This window comes from Nyctereutes procyonoides, unplaced genomic scaffold (genome assembly GCF_905146905.1).
Source record: "Nyctereutes procyonoides isolate TBG_1078 unplaced genomic scaffold, NYPRO_anot_genome, whole genome shotgun sequence".
Lineage (NCBI taxonomy): Eukaryota > Metazoa > Chordata > Mammalia > Carnivora > Canidae > Nyctereutes > Nyctereutes procyonoides.
Window position 1 is genome coordinate 9820587 of NW_026575147.1, and position 17787 is coordinate 9838373.

Here is a 17787-nt window from a genome sequence, read left to right on the forward strand (position 1 = left end):
TATAGGAGCATATAGTGGGTTTTGTGGAAGTAAGGTAACGGGTCGGGAAACGCAATGTTTAGGCTGAGGTCAGGAGAGCCAGAGTCAGGCAAAGATAAAAAGTTAGAGTTTTCTGGGTACAGAATGTTCAAGGGTCAGGGGCGGGGAGCACGCTCCTGGAACTGAGGGTCAAGGTGGCCCGAGAGCACAAGGGGAGGGGCAGGGTAGCGACCGAGGAAACTGCACGAGGATTCCGCAGTGCAAGTCCTTGCAGAAAGCCTTCCGGGAGTGACCCTACCCCTCTGGGCCCGGGTCGGACCCGCTTGAGTAGGGCTCTTCTGGGCTAGAGCTTCAGGAGAGATGCCCTCCGCGGCCAAGCTTCCAGGGGCAGGTAGCCGGCGAGGGGAAGCCCCGACCTTAGAGTCGTACACGCACACTCTTCCCATACTGCCGAGCCCTGCAGAACTGGCGGCGGGAACCGAGACCCGGTCTGAGTCGGTGCAACTCTCCGCAGTCTAGGGTTGCCAAGCGCCGTGACGAGGAAAACTACGCTCCCCACAAGCCCTTGCGCCTCCGGCTCGCTGCGGTTGCTTATGGCCAATCGGGAGAAGCAGCTGTGGCGGGGGCCGAGGAGGGACATTTTAAAAGGGCCGGAGATTGCAGGCGTCAGTGGCCATGGCGGATACAGCGACTACAGCATCGGCGGCAGCGGCTAGTGCCGCTAACACCTCGACCGATGCACCTCCTTTCCAGCTGGGCAAACCCCGCTTCCAGCAGGTGAGGACCGGGCTACGGTCTGAGGGTCGGCGGGTGGCACAGGGAGGGCGAGCAAACTCCTCTCCAAAACCCCCTTTAGTCCTGGGGTCTCTGACCCGCGGCCACCGGGGAGCCGGCAGCTACTGCCTCGGGGACCTTGGCTACAGCCGTCCTCCGTCTCCCATTGGCGAGCAGGAGGGGCGAGGACTCCCACCGCGGCTCCCCATTGGCCGCCCGCGCCGTCACTCGTCGGCCGCCCGCGCGCTCCAGCCTTGCCCGCCCGAGGCGCTCGGCGATTGGCCGCTGCGGGTCGCTGCCGGGGATCGGGGGCGCCCGGGTCCGAGCGGCTGCTGCAGGGTCGCTTTGGGCTGTGCGGCCCGCCGCTCGCGGCGGAAAGTTCGGCTCCGGCCCCGGAGGACGACTTGGCGTGACAGAGATGCCTTCTAACTTTCCCTGGGTGGGGACTGACATTCTTGCGAGCCGCTGCGGAGCTCCCCGGGCAGCGCCCGCACCCCGCGGTCATGCTCCCAGCCCTCGACCCCACGCCGGGTCCGCAGTGCGCGACGGTTTAGGGCCCCCGGCCGAGGGGCACCCCGCGGCCGGCGACCCCTGTCCCTTCCGGCCGGGGGTTCGCTGACGCAGCGAGTTGGTCGGCAGGTGCCCCGGCGGGGATGGAACGAGGATGTGCGGGGAGAGGCGGGGTGCGGAGGAAACGCTGTGTCATCCTCGGGGGCCACAGGCTGTGGCGAGAGTCCGCGTGCCCGGGCGCCCGCCCCGGCCCCCTCCCCCTCCCCCCCTCCCCCTCCCCGCGGGTCTCCGCACCTGGGTCCTGGCGCCGCCGAGCGCGCGGCTCCGTCCGGCCCGGCCGGTCTGCGGACCGCGGTGACAGTGGCCCTTTTATTCGGGGGCCCCCCGACGGGGCCACGGAGATGGGGCTCGAACCCGCAGGCCGGACGTGCGGCCGGGACCGAAGGCTCGGAGGGGCCGTTCCCACGCCTCGGGCAGCCTCTCGCCCTCCGGCCTCCACCGCCTCCAGCGCCGACGAAGCGGACTTTAGGAGGAGGAGGGCAAAGAGGCTTGGCTGCCGCGACGCGGGCTTGCCTTGGGTGGGGGGCAGCGGAGGTGGACGGAAAGAAGTTTGCAGGAAGAAAGAAATTGTACAAAGGTCGGTGTGGTGTTTTTTGTTTTTTTGTGTGTGTGTTTCGTGTTTGCTTTTTTTTTTTTTTTTGGATGGCGGTGGTTGTGTGGGAGAGCGACTGGTTCCAGCAAAGTGGTGCACCGAGCTTTGCTGATAAGTAAGGAACTGCCCCCGCCCCCGCTTCCCGAGCCTTCTGAGAGAATGTCCTTACTGTTTTTAAAACAGGACTTTAATTCCTTTAAAAAAAAAGAAAAGAAAAAACCATCACAGCATGTCGATGTCCGAGGCGAGACAGGCATCTACCTGCCAGTGTAGGATGCCGCCTAGGGCCAGACTGTCAGGGATGCTTCTGCCTGGACCCCGGCGACCCTTCATCGGCTGTCCCCCTTTCCCAGCCCTCCACACACACATTCTACTCATTCTTCAAGGATCATGCTGGCCCCCTCCTCTGGAAACGCTTACTCCCTTTTTCCTGTGGTATGTTACCCCTGGTGGGAGATCACTGATTCTCTCCTGCTTCCCACTTTGGCCACTCCAAATGGGATCCTGTTAGGGCACCCTGAGTGACACTCTGTCCGGTGTTCCTCTAATACTAATGTGTGGTTACTTGTTCTCCTCAACACTGGTGTGCATCTTTTGAGAAAAGGAGCTGATCTTGCCCTTCCTTGTCTCCATCTTACCCCGAGGTGGGGCTAGACACATGGTCATGTGCTGAATAAAGATTTCTGGGTTGTCTTTGTTCTGGTACCTGTTCTGGGGCATTCAGTCACACAACACACAGTTGTTAAGAACTTCCCAGTGGCTTTGGACTGAGGCCTTTGCTGTGATCACTGCTAGAGCCATAAATACACATTTGAGATCACTCCATTCAGCCATTGTTGGTCTATCTCTTTTTGACACTGTTCTTGAGGGCAGTAAAAGTGTTCGTTGTATTTGCTCTGGAAGCTACCTTCCTCCAGCATAGTGACTTGCATAAAGCACAGTGGAGGTGATTGTCCATGTTAAGGAACTTCTCTCCGCTCCTGGCACCCCCCCTGCTCCTCCCATACCACTCCCTGCTGTGCATGCAGCCCAACTGCCACCCAGTTGACTCCCAAGAAACTTGCGAGTCCCTGCATACTTCCCTTTCTCTTCCTCACCCTCCAAATACAACCAGAGGCACAGACTTCTCGTCTCTTAAAACAGCTGTCAAATTCACTGGTCTCCCCTGCTGGAATCCTAGACCAAGCTCCCATTATCTATCTATGTCCTGAGCCACTGTGGAAGCCTAACAGGTCTCCCTGCTTCCACTCTGGGCCCCTTCCAAGGCCTCCTTCTTCTACTTGGCAGTCTCAACAATGCAGGTCTGATCAGGTGACTCCTTCCCCTCCACCCCCACCACACGCTTAAAAACTCTCTAGTGGCTTCCCCTGCTTCTGAGATAAAGACCTCACTTTTGAAGGGGCCCCAAAGTCCCTCATGGCCCACCCCAGCTGACCTCTTTTTCCTGAAATCAGACCCCCACCCCCACCCTGAAGCATCCTTTCCACCATACTAGCTGCTTTCAGCCAGTAGAACCCTGAATGGCTCATAATCCAGGGTCCAATTCCCAGAGCCCACTCCAGGGATACCACCCTCAGTTCCCAACTGGTCTCATTGCTTTCTGCAAGCCTGGGTGCAGAAGTCTTTTCTTACCCCCCTAGTGTCACCCCAGGGCCTTTCTTCCATCCTTCAAGGATCTCTGTGCAAGAGGGCTGGGGGAGAAAGGATGTTGAGTAGTGTCAGAGGGTAGAGAAAGATGGCTTGCCTTGCTGGGCTTTGGTCTCTGACCATCTTTTCCTCCATAAGATGATGATAGTAGCCAAACATTGTTCCAACTTTTTGGTATATTGACTTATTGAACTTTCACAACAAGTCTATGAGTCAGTTACAATTATCCATTATATGATAGGTGAGGAACCTGCAGCACACAGGCAGATTAACTCACTTTCTAGGCATTCTGGCTCCAGGATCTTTGTTTTATTAAGGTTTGCAGACATTCAAAAGTGGAGACAGTCATCAAAGAATGATCCACTCGTCACAGCATCAACAATTGCCACTGTGAGGCTAGCCTCATTTCATCTATATGCCCCCAATCCCAATGAATGAATTATTTTATTTTTTTAAAGATTTAATTTACTTGAGAGGGAGAGAGAGCACGCACAAGCGGGGGGGGGGGGGGAAGGGGCAGAGGGAGAGGGAGAAGCAGGCTCCCTACTGGGCAGGGAGTCTTGAGCGGGCAGCCCAACTCACTCAGGGCTCTATTCCAGGACTGAGATCATGACCTGAGCCGAAGGCAGCTGCTTAACTGACTGAGCCACCCAGACGCCCTCCAACCAATGAATTATTTCAAAGCAATGCCCAGACAGTCAATCATTTAGTTGTACCTGCTTGTAGGTATCTTTAGGAAATAAGGACTTTTTTAAAAACATTTTTTTTACTTTAGAATAATTTTAGATTTATGGAAGACAAAAAGATAACAGAATTCCTGTATAACTTTCACCCTGTTTCCCTGAACACTATCATTTCATATGACCCTGGTATAGTTGTCAAAACTAAGAAACCAACTTTGGAACATTGCTATTAACTATACTTCTAGACTTTACTGGATTTCACTATTTTTTATGCTAATGTTCTTTTTCTGTTCCAGGATCCCATCCATGATCCCACATTACATTTAGTTGTCATGTCTCAGCCTCCTCTGGTATGTGACAGCTTCTCAGACTTTTCGTTGACAGTTTTGAGGAGTAATGGTCAGGCATTTTGTAGAATATCTTTCAATTTGGGTTTGTCTAGTGTCCCTCATGGTTAGACTGAGATTGAGTTTTAGAGGAAGAATATCACAGAGGTGAAATGCCTTCTTTCTCACATGGTATCAGAGGGTTTTGTTTTTTTTTTTAATTCATTTTAACATAAGCACAGTGCGATTAACACACCTAAAATAATTATTTTAAAACCAGTCACAATTTGTCTTTGTCTATTTGGGCTGCTATAACAAATACCTTAGATGGGGTAGCCAACAACTTTTCACGATTCTGGAACCTGGAAGTTCAAGATCAAAGTACCGGCAAACTCTGATGAAAGCCAGCTTTCTGGGACACCTGGGCGGCTCAGCGGTTGAGCGTCTGCCTTCAGCTCAAGGTGTGATCCTGGAGTCCTGGGATCGAGTCCCACATTGGGCTCCCTGCATGGAGCCTGCTTCTCCCTCTGCCTGTGTCTCTGCCTCTCTCTCTCTCTCTGTCTCTCATGAATAAATAAATAAAATCTTAAAAAAGAAAAAAAAAAAAAGAAAGAAAGCTGGCTTTCCAGTTCATCAGCTGCACCTTCTAGCTATAGCATCACATGGTAGAAAGGTTGGAGAGATCTTTCTGGGGTCTCTTTTATAAGGGTACTAATCCCATTCATGAGGGCACTTCCCAAAGGCCCCACCACCTATACCATCACTTACACTCATATTGGAAGTTAAGATTCAACATATGGGGGGATCCCTGGGTGGCGCAGCGGTTTAGCTCCTGGCTTTGGCCCAGAGCGTGATCCTGGAGACCCAGGATTGAATTCCACGTCGGGCTCCCGGTGCATGGAGCCTGCTTCTCCCTCTGCCTGTGTCTCTGCCTCTCTCTCTCTCTCTCTCTCTCTCTCTCTCTGTGACTATCATAAATAAATAAAAAAAATTTAAAAAAAAGATTCAACATATGATTTTGTGCGTGTCTGTGTGTGGGGGGCAGTACAAACATTTGGTCCTTTGCAGTATTCACATTTCCATGATTGTCATACCATTTTTTAAATAATTGGTTTGTTTGAATCAGAAACCCAGAAGTCCACACATTATATTTGACTCATGTATTGGTCCTCCTTCTCTGTCTCTTTCTTTTTTTCTATTTGTTGAAGAAACTGTGTTGTCCGTCTTGTAGAGCTTTTCTCATGCTGAACATGGCTAATGGCAGTTCTGTGGTATTATTTAACTTGTTCTTCTGTCCCCTGTTGTTCCTATAAATTTAAAGTCCATGCCTTTTTTTTTTTTTTAAGATTTATTTATTTATTTGAGAGACAGAAAAAGAGGGAGGGGGGGCAGAAGGAGAGGGAGAATTTTAAGCAGAGTCCACCCTCACCACCCTGAGTTCACGACCCGAGCCGAAACCAAGAGTTAGATAATGAACCGACTGAGCCACCCAAGCACCCCTCAGTCCATGCTTTTAACCACTGCCCCATATTGTCTAGTGAAGGGGAAGAAGACAATAGGACAGCTCCTCAGGAAGCTCTGTGACCTGTGTTCTCCTTCCTCCTTTCCTTTTCCTGCTCATTTGCTCTTCTGAACTTGCTTTGGGCCCAGACAGCGTTTTTGGCAAACTGGGTCCTAGGACAGGGAGCAAATACATGTGCTCCTTTCCATTTGTGTTTTAGTCTACCCAGAAATAAGTTGGATTTTTTGGTTTGCTTTATTTTTCAACTTCCTTGCTCCTTTGGGAGAGTCACTTAGCTGCTAGGCTGACAGTGGGTGTGAGTGTGCTTTGTGTGTGCATGGGAGACTCAGAAATGAACTGAGGCTGCAGAGCAGGTGGGTTGCACAGGGCTCCTTGTGGGGGAGGATCTGGCTGGAACAGGAAAGTGCACTCTTCATGTCCAGGATGAGAGCTGTGTGAGGGCTGAGAACTGGAAGGCGGGAAGGAGGTTTCTTATACAGTTTGCCTGAACTCAGGTTCCAGAATGATGATGCCTTGCAGGTAGTTATGTGTCTTAATCATTTACATCCTATAGGCTGGAGAGTGACTGTCTCCCAGGCTGGTCCTGGAGGTGGTTTGTGCTACAGATAGGGTCAACATCTTCTAGTCCAGTGACTCTCAATCCCTGCTGACCATTAGAATCACTTGGGCGTGTTTTAAATGGACACCAATGCCTGGAACCCACCCCAGCCAATAGAAGTTGAATCCTTTGGGGCTGCCCAGTGTTTCATTGCACAGCCTGACTAAAGACTGCTGAGGTGGCTCAGCCTTTTTGCATTTGGGCTATAGGTTCAGTGCCTATTTTACTCCTGATCTGGAAGAGCTGTGACTTCAACGTCTGGTATAGGTAGGTATATATGGAGGGCTGCCAGTTTCCTTTAGGCCTTGGCCCTCAGCTGCTGCTCCCAAGGCCTGCAGTTCATGTCACAGGTCCCGCCGAGAAGGAGCTGATTCACCTTTCTTGTGAAGGGAAAGAGAAGGAACCACTTGGCTGACTCCTTGGTCTGGTAAAGAAGGCTAGGGAAAAACATCCACTGATTGATAGGGAGAAAGATGGGAGCTGAATTTTGGAGGGGAGAAAAAAAAAAGCAGACACTGAAAACTTTCAAGAAAATAAAAATGAACTCATCCTGAGAGACTGAGACCCTTCTCTGCCATTTTTCAGTCTGAAATGACAGACATCTGTCTGATTCTTCTACAAAGAATCAGCAGTTCTCACCAGGACCTGCTGCAGCTGTAAAGTGTCCCAGTTACTTACTTCTTTGAGTGACCACTCCTCCTTACTCCCCGCGCATTTGCGTTTTCCAAGACTAAGGGTTGCCAGCAACTTTGCTGTTTAAAATAATGAATAGGAATGAAACATCCCCCTCTTGATAGGCGTGTCTAAGTCACTTGGACTCAAGAGAATTAACCCAAGGGCAGTGCTTCAAATAGGCAGTTTCTGGACACAACATTCCACATTTATCTTAATTTTATAGTTTCCTTTTTTTTTTTTTTTTTTTAAAGATTTTATGTATTTATTTGTGAGAGACACAGAGGCAGGGACACAGGCAGAAGGAAAAGCAGACTCCCTGTAGGGAACCTGATGTGGGACCCAGGGATCATGCCCTGAGCTGAAGGCAGATACTCAACCACTGAGCCACCCAGGCATTCCAATTTTATAGTTTCTAAGGAAACCAGACCCTGTGTCCATTTCTCAGTCCAGACCTAGATGGATCTCTTTCCCCAAAGCTTTGCTTTGCTTTGAGCCTATTTAAAGCACTATGTCCTTTGATTTTTACTCCATCTTTGCCCAGAATTCTATACTGACTCGATTTTTCCGTTTGTTTGGTGATGCGTCCCACAGTTCCTCTGCTGTGTGGCCTCCCTCACTGCAGTGAGTCAGGAGACGTGACTTTGTCAGACTGTAAGTTTGGCCCTGGGCCACACCTTTGATGCTTCATTTAAGTTCTAATCATGGTATTTCGTAGTTCTTTGTTTTTCTTGAGGGACCCGGCTTCTCGAACACTTGCTCACTGTGATGGATCCTGAGTGCAGCTCAGAAAGAGGTGAGGATGTCTGTGGAGCAAAGTGTTTGACACAGGACCGTCTCTCAGTGGCCATGGTGGAGAGTGATGCAAGGGGCCAGCAGAGCTAGGACGGGATGAAGACAGTGCCAGACCACAGGGCAATCAGAGGCTAGACATCTCCCCTGGACCATCTTCAAGAGGTTGCTTCCCACTGGCTGGTCCCCTTCCAGGCGCTCACCTCTGGCCCTGCTGTTCCTCTTCCCTCCTTGGGCCACTAACTGCCATACTGTTGCGCCTTTCCATCCCTAGTCTCTCCCTTGGAAGCTCCATCCCTTCTAGACAGCCTTCAGGCCACAGGCTGCTCACCTGCCCACTCATTCATTCTTGTGGCAGGTATGCTGCTGAGACCCCTTCTAGGTGTGAGACAGGAAACTAGGAGCCACAGAGCATGAGGATATGGAAAGAACATCCAGAAGCCTACCTCCTTCAGGATCTTGTAATCAAGTAATATATTAGATAGTATTTTAAATTAAATATATATTTTTAAAAATAGAATATTCTGTATATTATACAGAATGCTGATTCTTTCTTCATTTTAAAAAGAAATAAAAATCACCCCTATTCCTGTTATCCCTGAGGAACCTGCTTCTCTGTCTGCCTCTGCCTCTGCCTCTCTTTGTGTGTCTCTCATGAACAAATAAATAACAAAAAAATCTTTGAAAAAATACCATAGACTAGGTGGCTTATAAACAACAGAAACGAGTTTCTCACAATGGTGGGGAAGTCTAAGTTCAAGGCACTAGCAGATTCATTGTCTGGTGACGGCTTGATTCTTATGTCACAGACAGCAATCTTCTGTGTTCTTACATGGTGACAGGGACCAGGGGGCCTTCTGGGGTCTCTTTTACAAGGGCACTAATATCATTTGTGAGAGCTCTGCCCTCATCTAACTGCTTCCAAGAGGCTCCACCTTGAAATACCATCACATTGGGTGTTCATTTGTGAACATGTGAATTTGGGGAGGGGTACAAACATTTGGTGTCTAGGAATAACCTCAAGTATAGTTATGACATTCAGAAATCTAATATTGATAGAACACTTTTATTAATCAACGATCCCTATTCCAATTTTGTCCATTGTCTCAGTAATGTCCTTGAGAGTATCTTCCCATGATGCAGACCAGAATCACATATTACATTTAGTTGTCTTTCTCTTCAGTTTCCTTTCATGGGGACCAATTCCTCAGTTTTTGTCTTCATGACATTGACATATTTGATGAACAAGGCTGGTTATTTTATGGAATGTTCCTCAATTTGGGTTGGCCAGATGTCTACTCATGATTAGATGCAGTCCCTCCAGAATACTATTTGAGTGACACCATGAAGTTCCCACGTGTCACATCCAGAGCCACATAATGTCCATCTGCTCCTCTTTTGTCCTTTTAACATGTCCCCATCATTCTGTGGGCTGGCAGTTTCATTACTTTCTGGGACACCAAGATGAAACAGTTTCATCTTGTCTCTTCTCTTCCCCAGCTCTGGAGTCTGTCACTTCTCTAAGGACCCCTCGATTCATTCTAATAGAACAGGGTCTGGATGTCATTCTGTGTCTTTGCTATTCACATACTGTCCATCTAGCTCTATTTATCTCCTTGTTTTTTAAATTGGAATTACTCTAGTTGTATGCATTTCATGAAACCATAATCATTTTCTCATGTCATAAATTCTGAAAATATGATTTTAGGTGGCTTCATAGTGATCAATTGTATGAATGGACCATTACTTACTGAACCATCCATCTTTATAAAGAATGCAGTGGTGAGCATTGTCAGCATGTACATCTGACCACACCTTTGAACATCTCTGGTTGTTTCCTTAGACTAAATATTTAGGGGGAAATTTTGCTAGGATGGCAGTGTGAGCATTGTGTATAAGTGGGGAAATGGTTTAGGCCATTTGAGTTATAAGAGGTTAGAGCAGCAACTGTTGTAGTTAAGGACTAGTGCCAAGGCTTGATCTGGTCTGTGAATGTGGAGGTAGGGGGTGGAGAGGTTGGGTGCTCCATGCAAGGGGTGAGGAGAGACTGGAGGCAGCATGGGGCGTGGTATGCACAGAGGACTATTGCAGGATTTTTATTGGGAAGAGAAAGCAGCAGAAGTTGGCTGTAGGGTCTGGTGTCCTAATGAGCAAGGGAAGGGAGGGAGTGTAGAGGCTTCTGCTTCCTTCACCAAGCAGAGGATGGTGCTGAGAGAGCTGTGGGGTTCCAGGGAGGATTTGGGGCAGAGCCTGGAGTGTAGTGAGGCATGAACCCCCAGTGTTTGCAGCAAGCCCTTTGTCCTCCAGCTTGGCATCTTCTTACCCCCTTGAGCTTGGCTTTTTCCCTATGGGAAGAGGGCCCAGTAGTAAGGTTACTCGTTGCTTGGTTTCCTTTCATTGTGGGCTAATGCCTGTGGCCTGCTTTGCACAAAGCCCTCCTTTTCAGGGGCCCCTGCTCTGGGGCGAGGCCAGGGCAAGCAGGCCCCTGTCCTGAGCTTCATAGCAGCTCCAGGCCTATGGGTAAAGGAGAGCTTGAAGGCTGTGAGCTGGGTACTGTCATGCTTGAGTTTTACCTGTGGGGAGCTTTCTCTGGGGACGGAGCCTAGGCTGCATCTTGGAGAGGGAACTTGCATCACTTGAGAGGTCCAGAGCAAGGTAGGGAGGCTCTGGTACCCTGGGAAGACTGGAGAGGGCTGGGCCCAGACCTCACCTTCAGCCTGTGTGTTTACTAGTGCTTGGGAACTGGAGAAGGCTTAGAGCGAATCTCAGGGATTTGGGAGAAGAAGGGAGAAAATGGGAGACCTTTTGAAGAGGACCTGGGACAGTCATCCAGTGTCTTAATGGTCTGTATGAGATGACTTTAGAAAGCCTTCAGACCTTGGAAAGCCGTCTTCAAGTCACTAAGAAGTGAGGCTTCACTGGCAGTCATCAGTGGGGAGTCCTGGGGGCTGTGGGACCCCAATGGTAAGGGTAAGCTCTGGGGTGTGGTCCTTAGGGTCTGGAGGATGGTTGACGGCAGCTGATCTACTTTCCTCTCCCACCCCTTCTCTAGACATCGTTCTATGGTCGCCTCAGGCACTTCTTGGATATCATCGATCCTCGCACGCTCTTTGTCACTGAGGTAAGTCATGGGTGTCACTCTCAGCGGAGGCCCTTTGTCACTGTAGAAGATCCATGGGTCATCTCTGTGTATACTTTATACACATTGTCTCATTCCATTTGCATCTTACAACATCCCTTCAAAGTAGATATACAGCATCATTATTATTTCCAAACTCTAATAAAGTTGTTACCCAGTACATGAACGACACACTCATTACAAAGTTCAGATGGTACAGGTGTGTTACAGTGGAATGAAAAGTATCCTTTATATACTCTCAGTACCCAATTCTCTCCTCTTGCAGCTAATGTTAGGTTTCTTAAGGCATAGTTTACCTTTTGTATGTGCACCATTCTGAGTTTTGACAGACATAGTCATGTATCTGCCACCACTATGAGACTGTAGACACTTCCATCACCCTATGATGTTCGCTCACGCTCATTTATAAAGTTGCTCTCCCCAGCTCCTGCCAGCCTCTGGCAACCACTCATCTGTTTTCTGTCCCTACCATTTTCCTATTTTAAATGTCATATAAATGGAATCCTACAGTATGTAGCTTTGTACATCTGGCTTCTTTTCCTTAGCATGATGCTTTTGAGATTCATCCATGTGGCTGCATGTATCAATAGTTGGTGACCTCTGATTGCTGAGTCGTATTCTGTTTAAAGGACGTTGTAGAATTTGTTCATCCATCTACTTGTTGACGAACACCGAAGCTGTTTCCAGTTTGGGGCTATTATAAATAAAATACTGTGAGCATTCTTTGTGTGGACATATTTTATTTTATTTTTGTTTGATGGTAATATTCTATCTTTGTGACACTATTGCAACCAAATTGGCTTTACCATCTTGGTTTTAGTAGGTATAGAAGACAATGGATTACCATCTTTATTGCTGTAATGTGTTAAGCATTATATCTTAGTAGAATCTAGTTTAATTGTTTCTGGTAGAAAAGTATTCTTTGAGTTTCCTTTTTTTTTTTTTTTTGTTGAGTTTCCATTTTGAATATGTTTGGACTAAAACAATAAACAACCAATGTCTGCAGCAAAAAAAAAAAAAAGAAAGAAAGAAAGAAAAGAAAAAGAAAAGAAAAAATTCTTTTGAGTAAATAACTAGAAATGGACTGCTAGCTCATATGGTAACCGTGGTAAATGTACATTTAACTTCATAGGAAGCTGTCAAACCATTGTTGAGAGTGGCCCTACATCTGCAATGTTCCAGTTGCTCTATATCCTTACCAACATGTGGAATTGTCAAATTTAAATTTATTGCCAGATTTGTTTCAGCCTTCATAAGAAGTATGTCTTTATAGGTTTTGTATGTGTATAGCAGTGCATGCACATATAAAATATGTGAAATATTTTTGAGCACTTGAGCAAATATTTGTTAAGCACTTACTGTGAGCAAGGCAGGTTTGCAAGTGTTTTACATGCATTAGCTCATCAAGATTAACTCAAAGCAACCCTACAAAGTAGATATTCTTCTTTTTTTAAAAAAGATTTTAATTATTTATTCATGAGAGACACAGAAAGAGAGAGAGAGGCAGAGACATAGGCAGAGGGAGGAGAAGCAGGCTCCATGCAGGGAGCCCCATGTGGGACTCAATTCCGGGACTCCAGGATCACACCCTGAGGCGAAGGAAGACGTTCAACCACTGAGCCACCCAGGCATCCTGGTGAATATTATTCTAAGTTCCATTTTACAGATAAGGAAACAGAAGTTAAATCACACACACATGGTGCTGGCTAATGGTGGAGCCAGTGTATGATCCAGGTAAGCCTACTTCCAGAACCCTTATTCTTAACCAGTTTGCATGCTGGTCGGGTAACAATTCCAAGATTACTCAGCTGGCAGAGGGCCTGAGCTCTCATGCTGGGTCCCCACATATCCCAAGGAAAGACATTGAGCCTTTGAGTTGGCTTACTGTGTTGGCAGCACTTCTCCGCACATCTTCTCTGTATTGAGCACTGGCTTGCCTCAGCCCAGGAGTGGATCCCTCTGGGAGGTAAAAGTCATGATAGAAAGCAGCACAAGGCCTTCTGGGCACCTGGGCCTAGAACAATCCCAATGGGGCCTGGGAGAGTAGCCCAGTAATGTGAAAGGCGGGAATTACCCTGATATGTGGTTTCCTACTGGAACTCAGCATGGACAAAGGGCTCAGGTACTTTACTGACTGACTTTACCTGCCCCTTTTAAGGTCAAGGCTGCTGTACTCTGAGCTCTGTCTGGATTCTCCTAAGGAGTCATCAATGTGACTATATAAAAGTTTGGAAAAGCACCAAGCTAGAGAAACTACTTACCTAGCCTAGGTTATGTGTCTTTTTAGAAAGCTCTGGAATGGTGCAAAACTAGATACAGTTGTAACATAAATCCCAACAAAAATGCCACCTGTTTGATGGAAAAGACCACAGAGGCCAGTGCTTAGCTCAAAGAATAGGTGCTAAGGGTGTGTTTGAGGCACGGTGAGAAATGGTGGAGAAAGACAGAAGGTCAGGAGGTACTTCAGGCTCCCCAGATTACTACAAGTAGGCAGGGGTTTTGAGGATGGTTGGACAGCTATAGGGCGGTATGCCAGCTGTGCCAGGGGCCTATATTCTCCTTCCTCTCCAATCCACCCTCTTCTCATTCCCAGACCATTTCATTTCTTCTTCTCCTTGTGCCACATCTTTCTTGCATTTTGAATGGCCCCAATATTCTTGTATATCACTAAGCCCTTTTTGACTTGTTTCTCCTATCAGCAATTGACATGACAAAGCAACTTAACTATTTACTGGCCAGAAAATAAACAGTACAACTTTAATTTTGAAATATTTTTCAAATTTCACACGTCCCCTCCCCTCATCAAAGATTTGGTTAGGCTTCTCAGAAAGACTCACACCCACCATCCCCTTGCTCCCTGGTCGGGGACTGTTTCCAGCACTACATGCTGGTCTTTTGGAAAGTTTTTGTCCATAGGTCATCATCAAAGCCTAAAAACTCTGGAAGGTCCATTACTCACTGGTTCTTGCCCAGGCAGGTTGCTTAGTAAGACCATCTACAGGGAAGCAATGAGAAATTAGAAGCAAAGAGAGGAGTTACCTGAGGCTGTCCCCCATGAACTGTGGCACTTCCAGGAGGGCCAGGTTCCCCTTCTGCTGGGCTCAGTCCATAGACCATGATTAGTGTCTACAGAGCACTGTTTCTCTCTCAGGGTCCTTGGCTGGTGTTCTGGGAGGGAGTGTGGCGTGGCAGGCACCCAGCTGGAAGAGATCTGGACAGACCTGTTTTCCCGTGAGGGGGATAGGTTTGTGGAGACATGAAAAGGTGGTTCAGGAAACTGGAGATTCTTGAGATAGAAAGATCCTGGGCAGCTTGAGCCATCTGGTGACCTGGTTCTGAAAGGCATTTGCTGAGTCGATGGATAGACACATCTTGAGAGACTTTTGCAGCAATTTGTCACTTATAATTGACCAAGCTTTAAAAAGATTCCAACCCTTGTATGTGTAATGAGGCATAGGAAATTTTATTCACCATAATTTCTCTTAGGAAGAAGGCTGTCTTTGTCATAAGAACGTCTTGAGCAAGGCGTCAGAAGAAGAGGTTGGTCTGCTTGACAGAGGGGGAAGAATTGTGGTTTTCGATTCTGCCAAGAGAGGAGAGAGAAGGAAGGAGAGGGAGAAACAGTGGGAAGGAGAGCAAGCATCTGGGATGAGCTGAGAGGCCTGTGACTGGGGCTATCTTGAGACTGGTCATGCCTACTGGGTGGTGAAAGTTGTTGATGTGTTGTACCATTCTCCCCTCCACCATCATTCCTGGGAAGTTGACAGTAAAGTCTGCTTGGTTCTTGAAATTTCTGCAAGAGTAGACTATTTAGGGATGGATCTTGAGGAGCTGTGAGTCTCCTATCGTGGTGCAGTGTGTACAGGATCAGCCCCAGCTTTGGCTTTGCACCTAGGTCATGGAATTAGATCTAGATCTCTAAGGGCAAGGTTGTACCAGCTGACATCAAAGTTACTTTTAATTATGGGCTGAAGATGAAAGGAATTTGCTCTTCTAAATTCAATAATTATTTAAGGGAATGAATGGTTGACAGATTATCATCCTGAAGGTCAGGGAAAACTAACTGGAATATTAGTGTTAATAACATGAACTCAGTGTAGGATAGACTAGATAAATAATTATATTGATGTTGGAAACTAGGGTTCTCACCATGAAATTAGGAGGATATAGATCCGGAGGAGGGGAAAGGACAAAGGATTACATGATATTATATTGAATTGGAAGTGTGGAATATGAACTCGTGGCACACACACACACACACACACATTTATGTTTATAATTTCCCAGTTTCCTGGCTCTGCTCATTGAAAGGGCATAGAAGCAATGGTACCTGGTAACAGTGAACACATTTAGCACTCAGATCTTGGTTTCTAAATACCACTACCTACTAAAAGAAACTGAAGCTTCTTGGAGAGGTGGCCAAATCCACATCTGGGACAGGGAGAGCTGCTACAGAAAGTAGAAGGGAGCTCATGAAATGATGGAGACACAGGAACTGGCTTGAAGGGACCCCCCCTCGTGACATTTGGGGAAGTTTGAACATTAAGAAGAATGAAAACAGTGGTTATAACACACTAAATAATCATAATAGTAATAATAATAATTCTGCAAGTCAATAATAACAATAACATGAAGGAGGAGGAGGAGAAGTCCATGAATCTGTAGTAATACTAATAATTACTAACTTTTATAATACTAAAAGTGTGGGAGAGGAAAGCTGGTCTTCATCGAAGAATGTTAGCTGATAAATGTAGAAGGAAAGAACCATCGTGTAACGCTCAATGAACTCACTGCCTCTGACCAGAATCATCAGTGGATGCTACTTGCATAGAGCAACGAGTTGTAGGGAAATGGGATATGCGTATGCTCTCAAGTAAGTCTCACTCTGAAGAGGAGTTAGCAAAGAGGACAAGTTACCTTTACAGTAAAGAGCTCAGAGGACACCACTTTAGCCAGGTGGCCAAACTTAGCATCACTGGTGAAAAAATCTGACATTATGTGCCTTCTGATGTGATATGATTCTTGCAGTAATCCCTAAATACTGGAATACATGAAAGGCTAAAGAAGAAAATAAAAACAACTCATAATCCCACCTGCCAGAAATTGTCACCATTGACATTTTGCTGTATGCATATTTGCAAAATTAGGATGATTTATATAATATGTGTGTGTGTGTGTGTATATACTCTTTATATAGAATATGTACAGAGAATCATATGATATATATGTTTGCATAACATATATGTATGCATGATATACACTCTTTTTTCCATGTAGCATATCATGAGCATTTTTCCTTGTTATTAAATGTTATTTCAAAATATATCTAATAACGACCTAGTAATCCATTATGTGATTATTCTGTAAAGTACTTAATAATTTTCTCTATTGTGACCCACTTGGGTGGTTTAAGTCTTTTGCCATTATAAATAATATTACAATAAATATCCATGTATGTAAATCTCCCCATATTCCTTTTTATTTTCTTTGCATAAATTCCTGGAAGTAGAATTTCTGAACATAAGACATTTTAAGGCTTTTGATATATATTGCCAAATTGCCCTGTAGATTATGCCAACCTGTAGCAAGATCATATCAGTTTATAATCTCAATAATAGTGAGTGATGATGTCCATTTATTTATTTTTATTTTTAAATTTTTCATCAACTAATTTTTTTTTTTTTTAAGTAGGCTCCATGCTGGGCATGGAGCTCAACGTGGGGCTTAAACTCATGCCCTGAGATCAAGACCTGAGCTGAAATCAAGAGTCAGATGCTAGGCAGCCCGGGTGGCTCAGCGATTTAGTGCAGCCTTCTTCAGCCCAGGGCCTGATCCTGGAGACCTGGGATCAAGTCCCACATCAGGCTCCCTGCATGGAGCCTGCTTCTCCCTCTGCCTGTGTCTCTGCCTCTCTCTCTCTCTCTCTCTCTCTCTCTCTCTCTCTCTCTATCTCTCATGAATAAATAAATGAAATCTTATTAAAAAAAAAAAAGAGATGCTTAACCAACTGAGCCACCCAGGTGCCCTTCAACTAAATACTTTTTAATTATAATGTTTCTCTACACTTTAAAAGAATTTCAGTATAGTTAATATACAGCATTAGTTTCAGTTGTGCAATATAACAATTCAACAATTATATACATTACTCAGTGTTCATCATGATAAATGTACTCTTAATCTCTTTGAGGATGTCCATTTAAATGCCTTCTAGACAGCATCGATATTCTAATTTTAAAATCTTTAATGGAATTTTTAATTAAGAAATAGCCAAATGTCAGTACCTTTATACATTTCAAGCTCTTGCGTATCTGTAAGCATTTTTTGGCCTATTTATTACCCTGAACATTTCTTACTTGCTTTTTTTCATTAATTTCCAAGTCTTCATAATTTTTAATTTTTTACTTATTTTTTATTTTTAAAAAAGATTTATTTATTTATTTTAGAGAGTGAAAGAGAGAGAGCACGAGCAGGAGGGGCAGAGGGAGAGGGAAAG

The 17787-nt window shown here is 46.2% G+C and overlaps 1 protein-coding gene across 2 annotated transcripts in view; it reads left to right on the top strand.

The window, feature by feature from the left end:
* Positions 1-587: 587 nt before the first annotated feature.
* SFXN5 (sideroflexin 5) overlaps positions 588-17787 on the top strand; it is a 122221-nt gene continuing 105021 nt past the window's right edge. The window contains exons 1-2 of one of the 2 annotated variants that reach the window (XM_055312684.1): positions 588-756; positions 11208-11276. In XM_055312684.1, the coding sequence (XP_055168659.1) occupies positions 655-756; positions 11208-11276 (171 nt within the window). In that variant the 5' untranslated portion in view covers positions 588-654. The remainder of the gene's footprint in view (positions 757-11207; positions 11277-17787) is intronic. The other variant, XM_055312683.1, reaches the window with a different exon arrangement.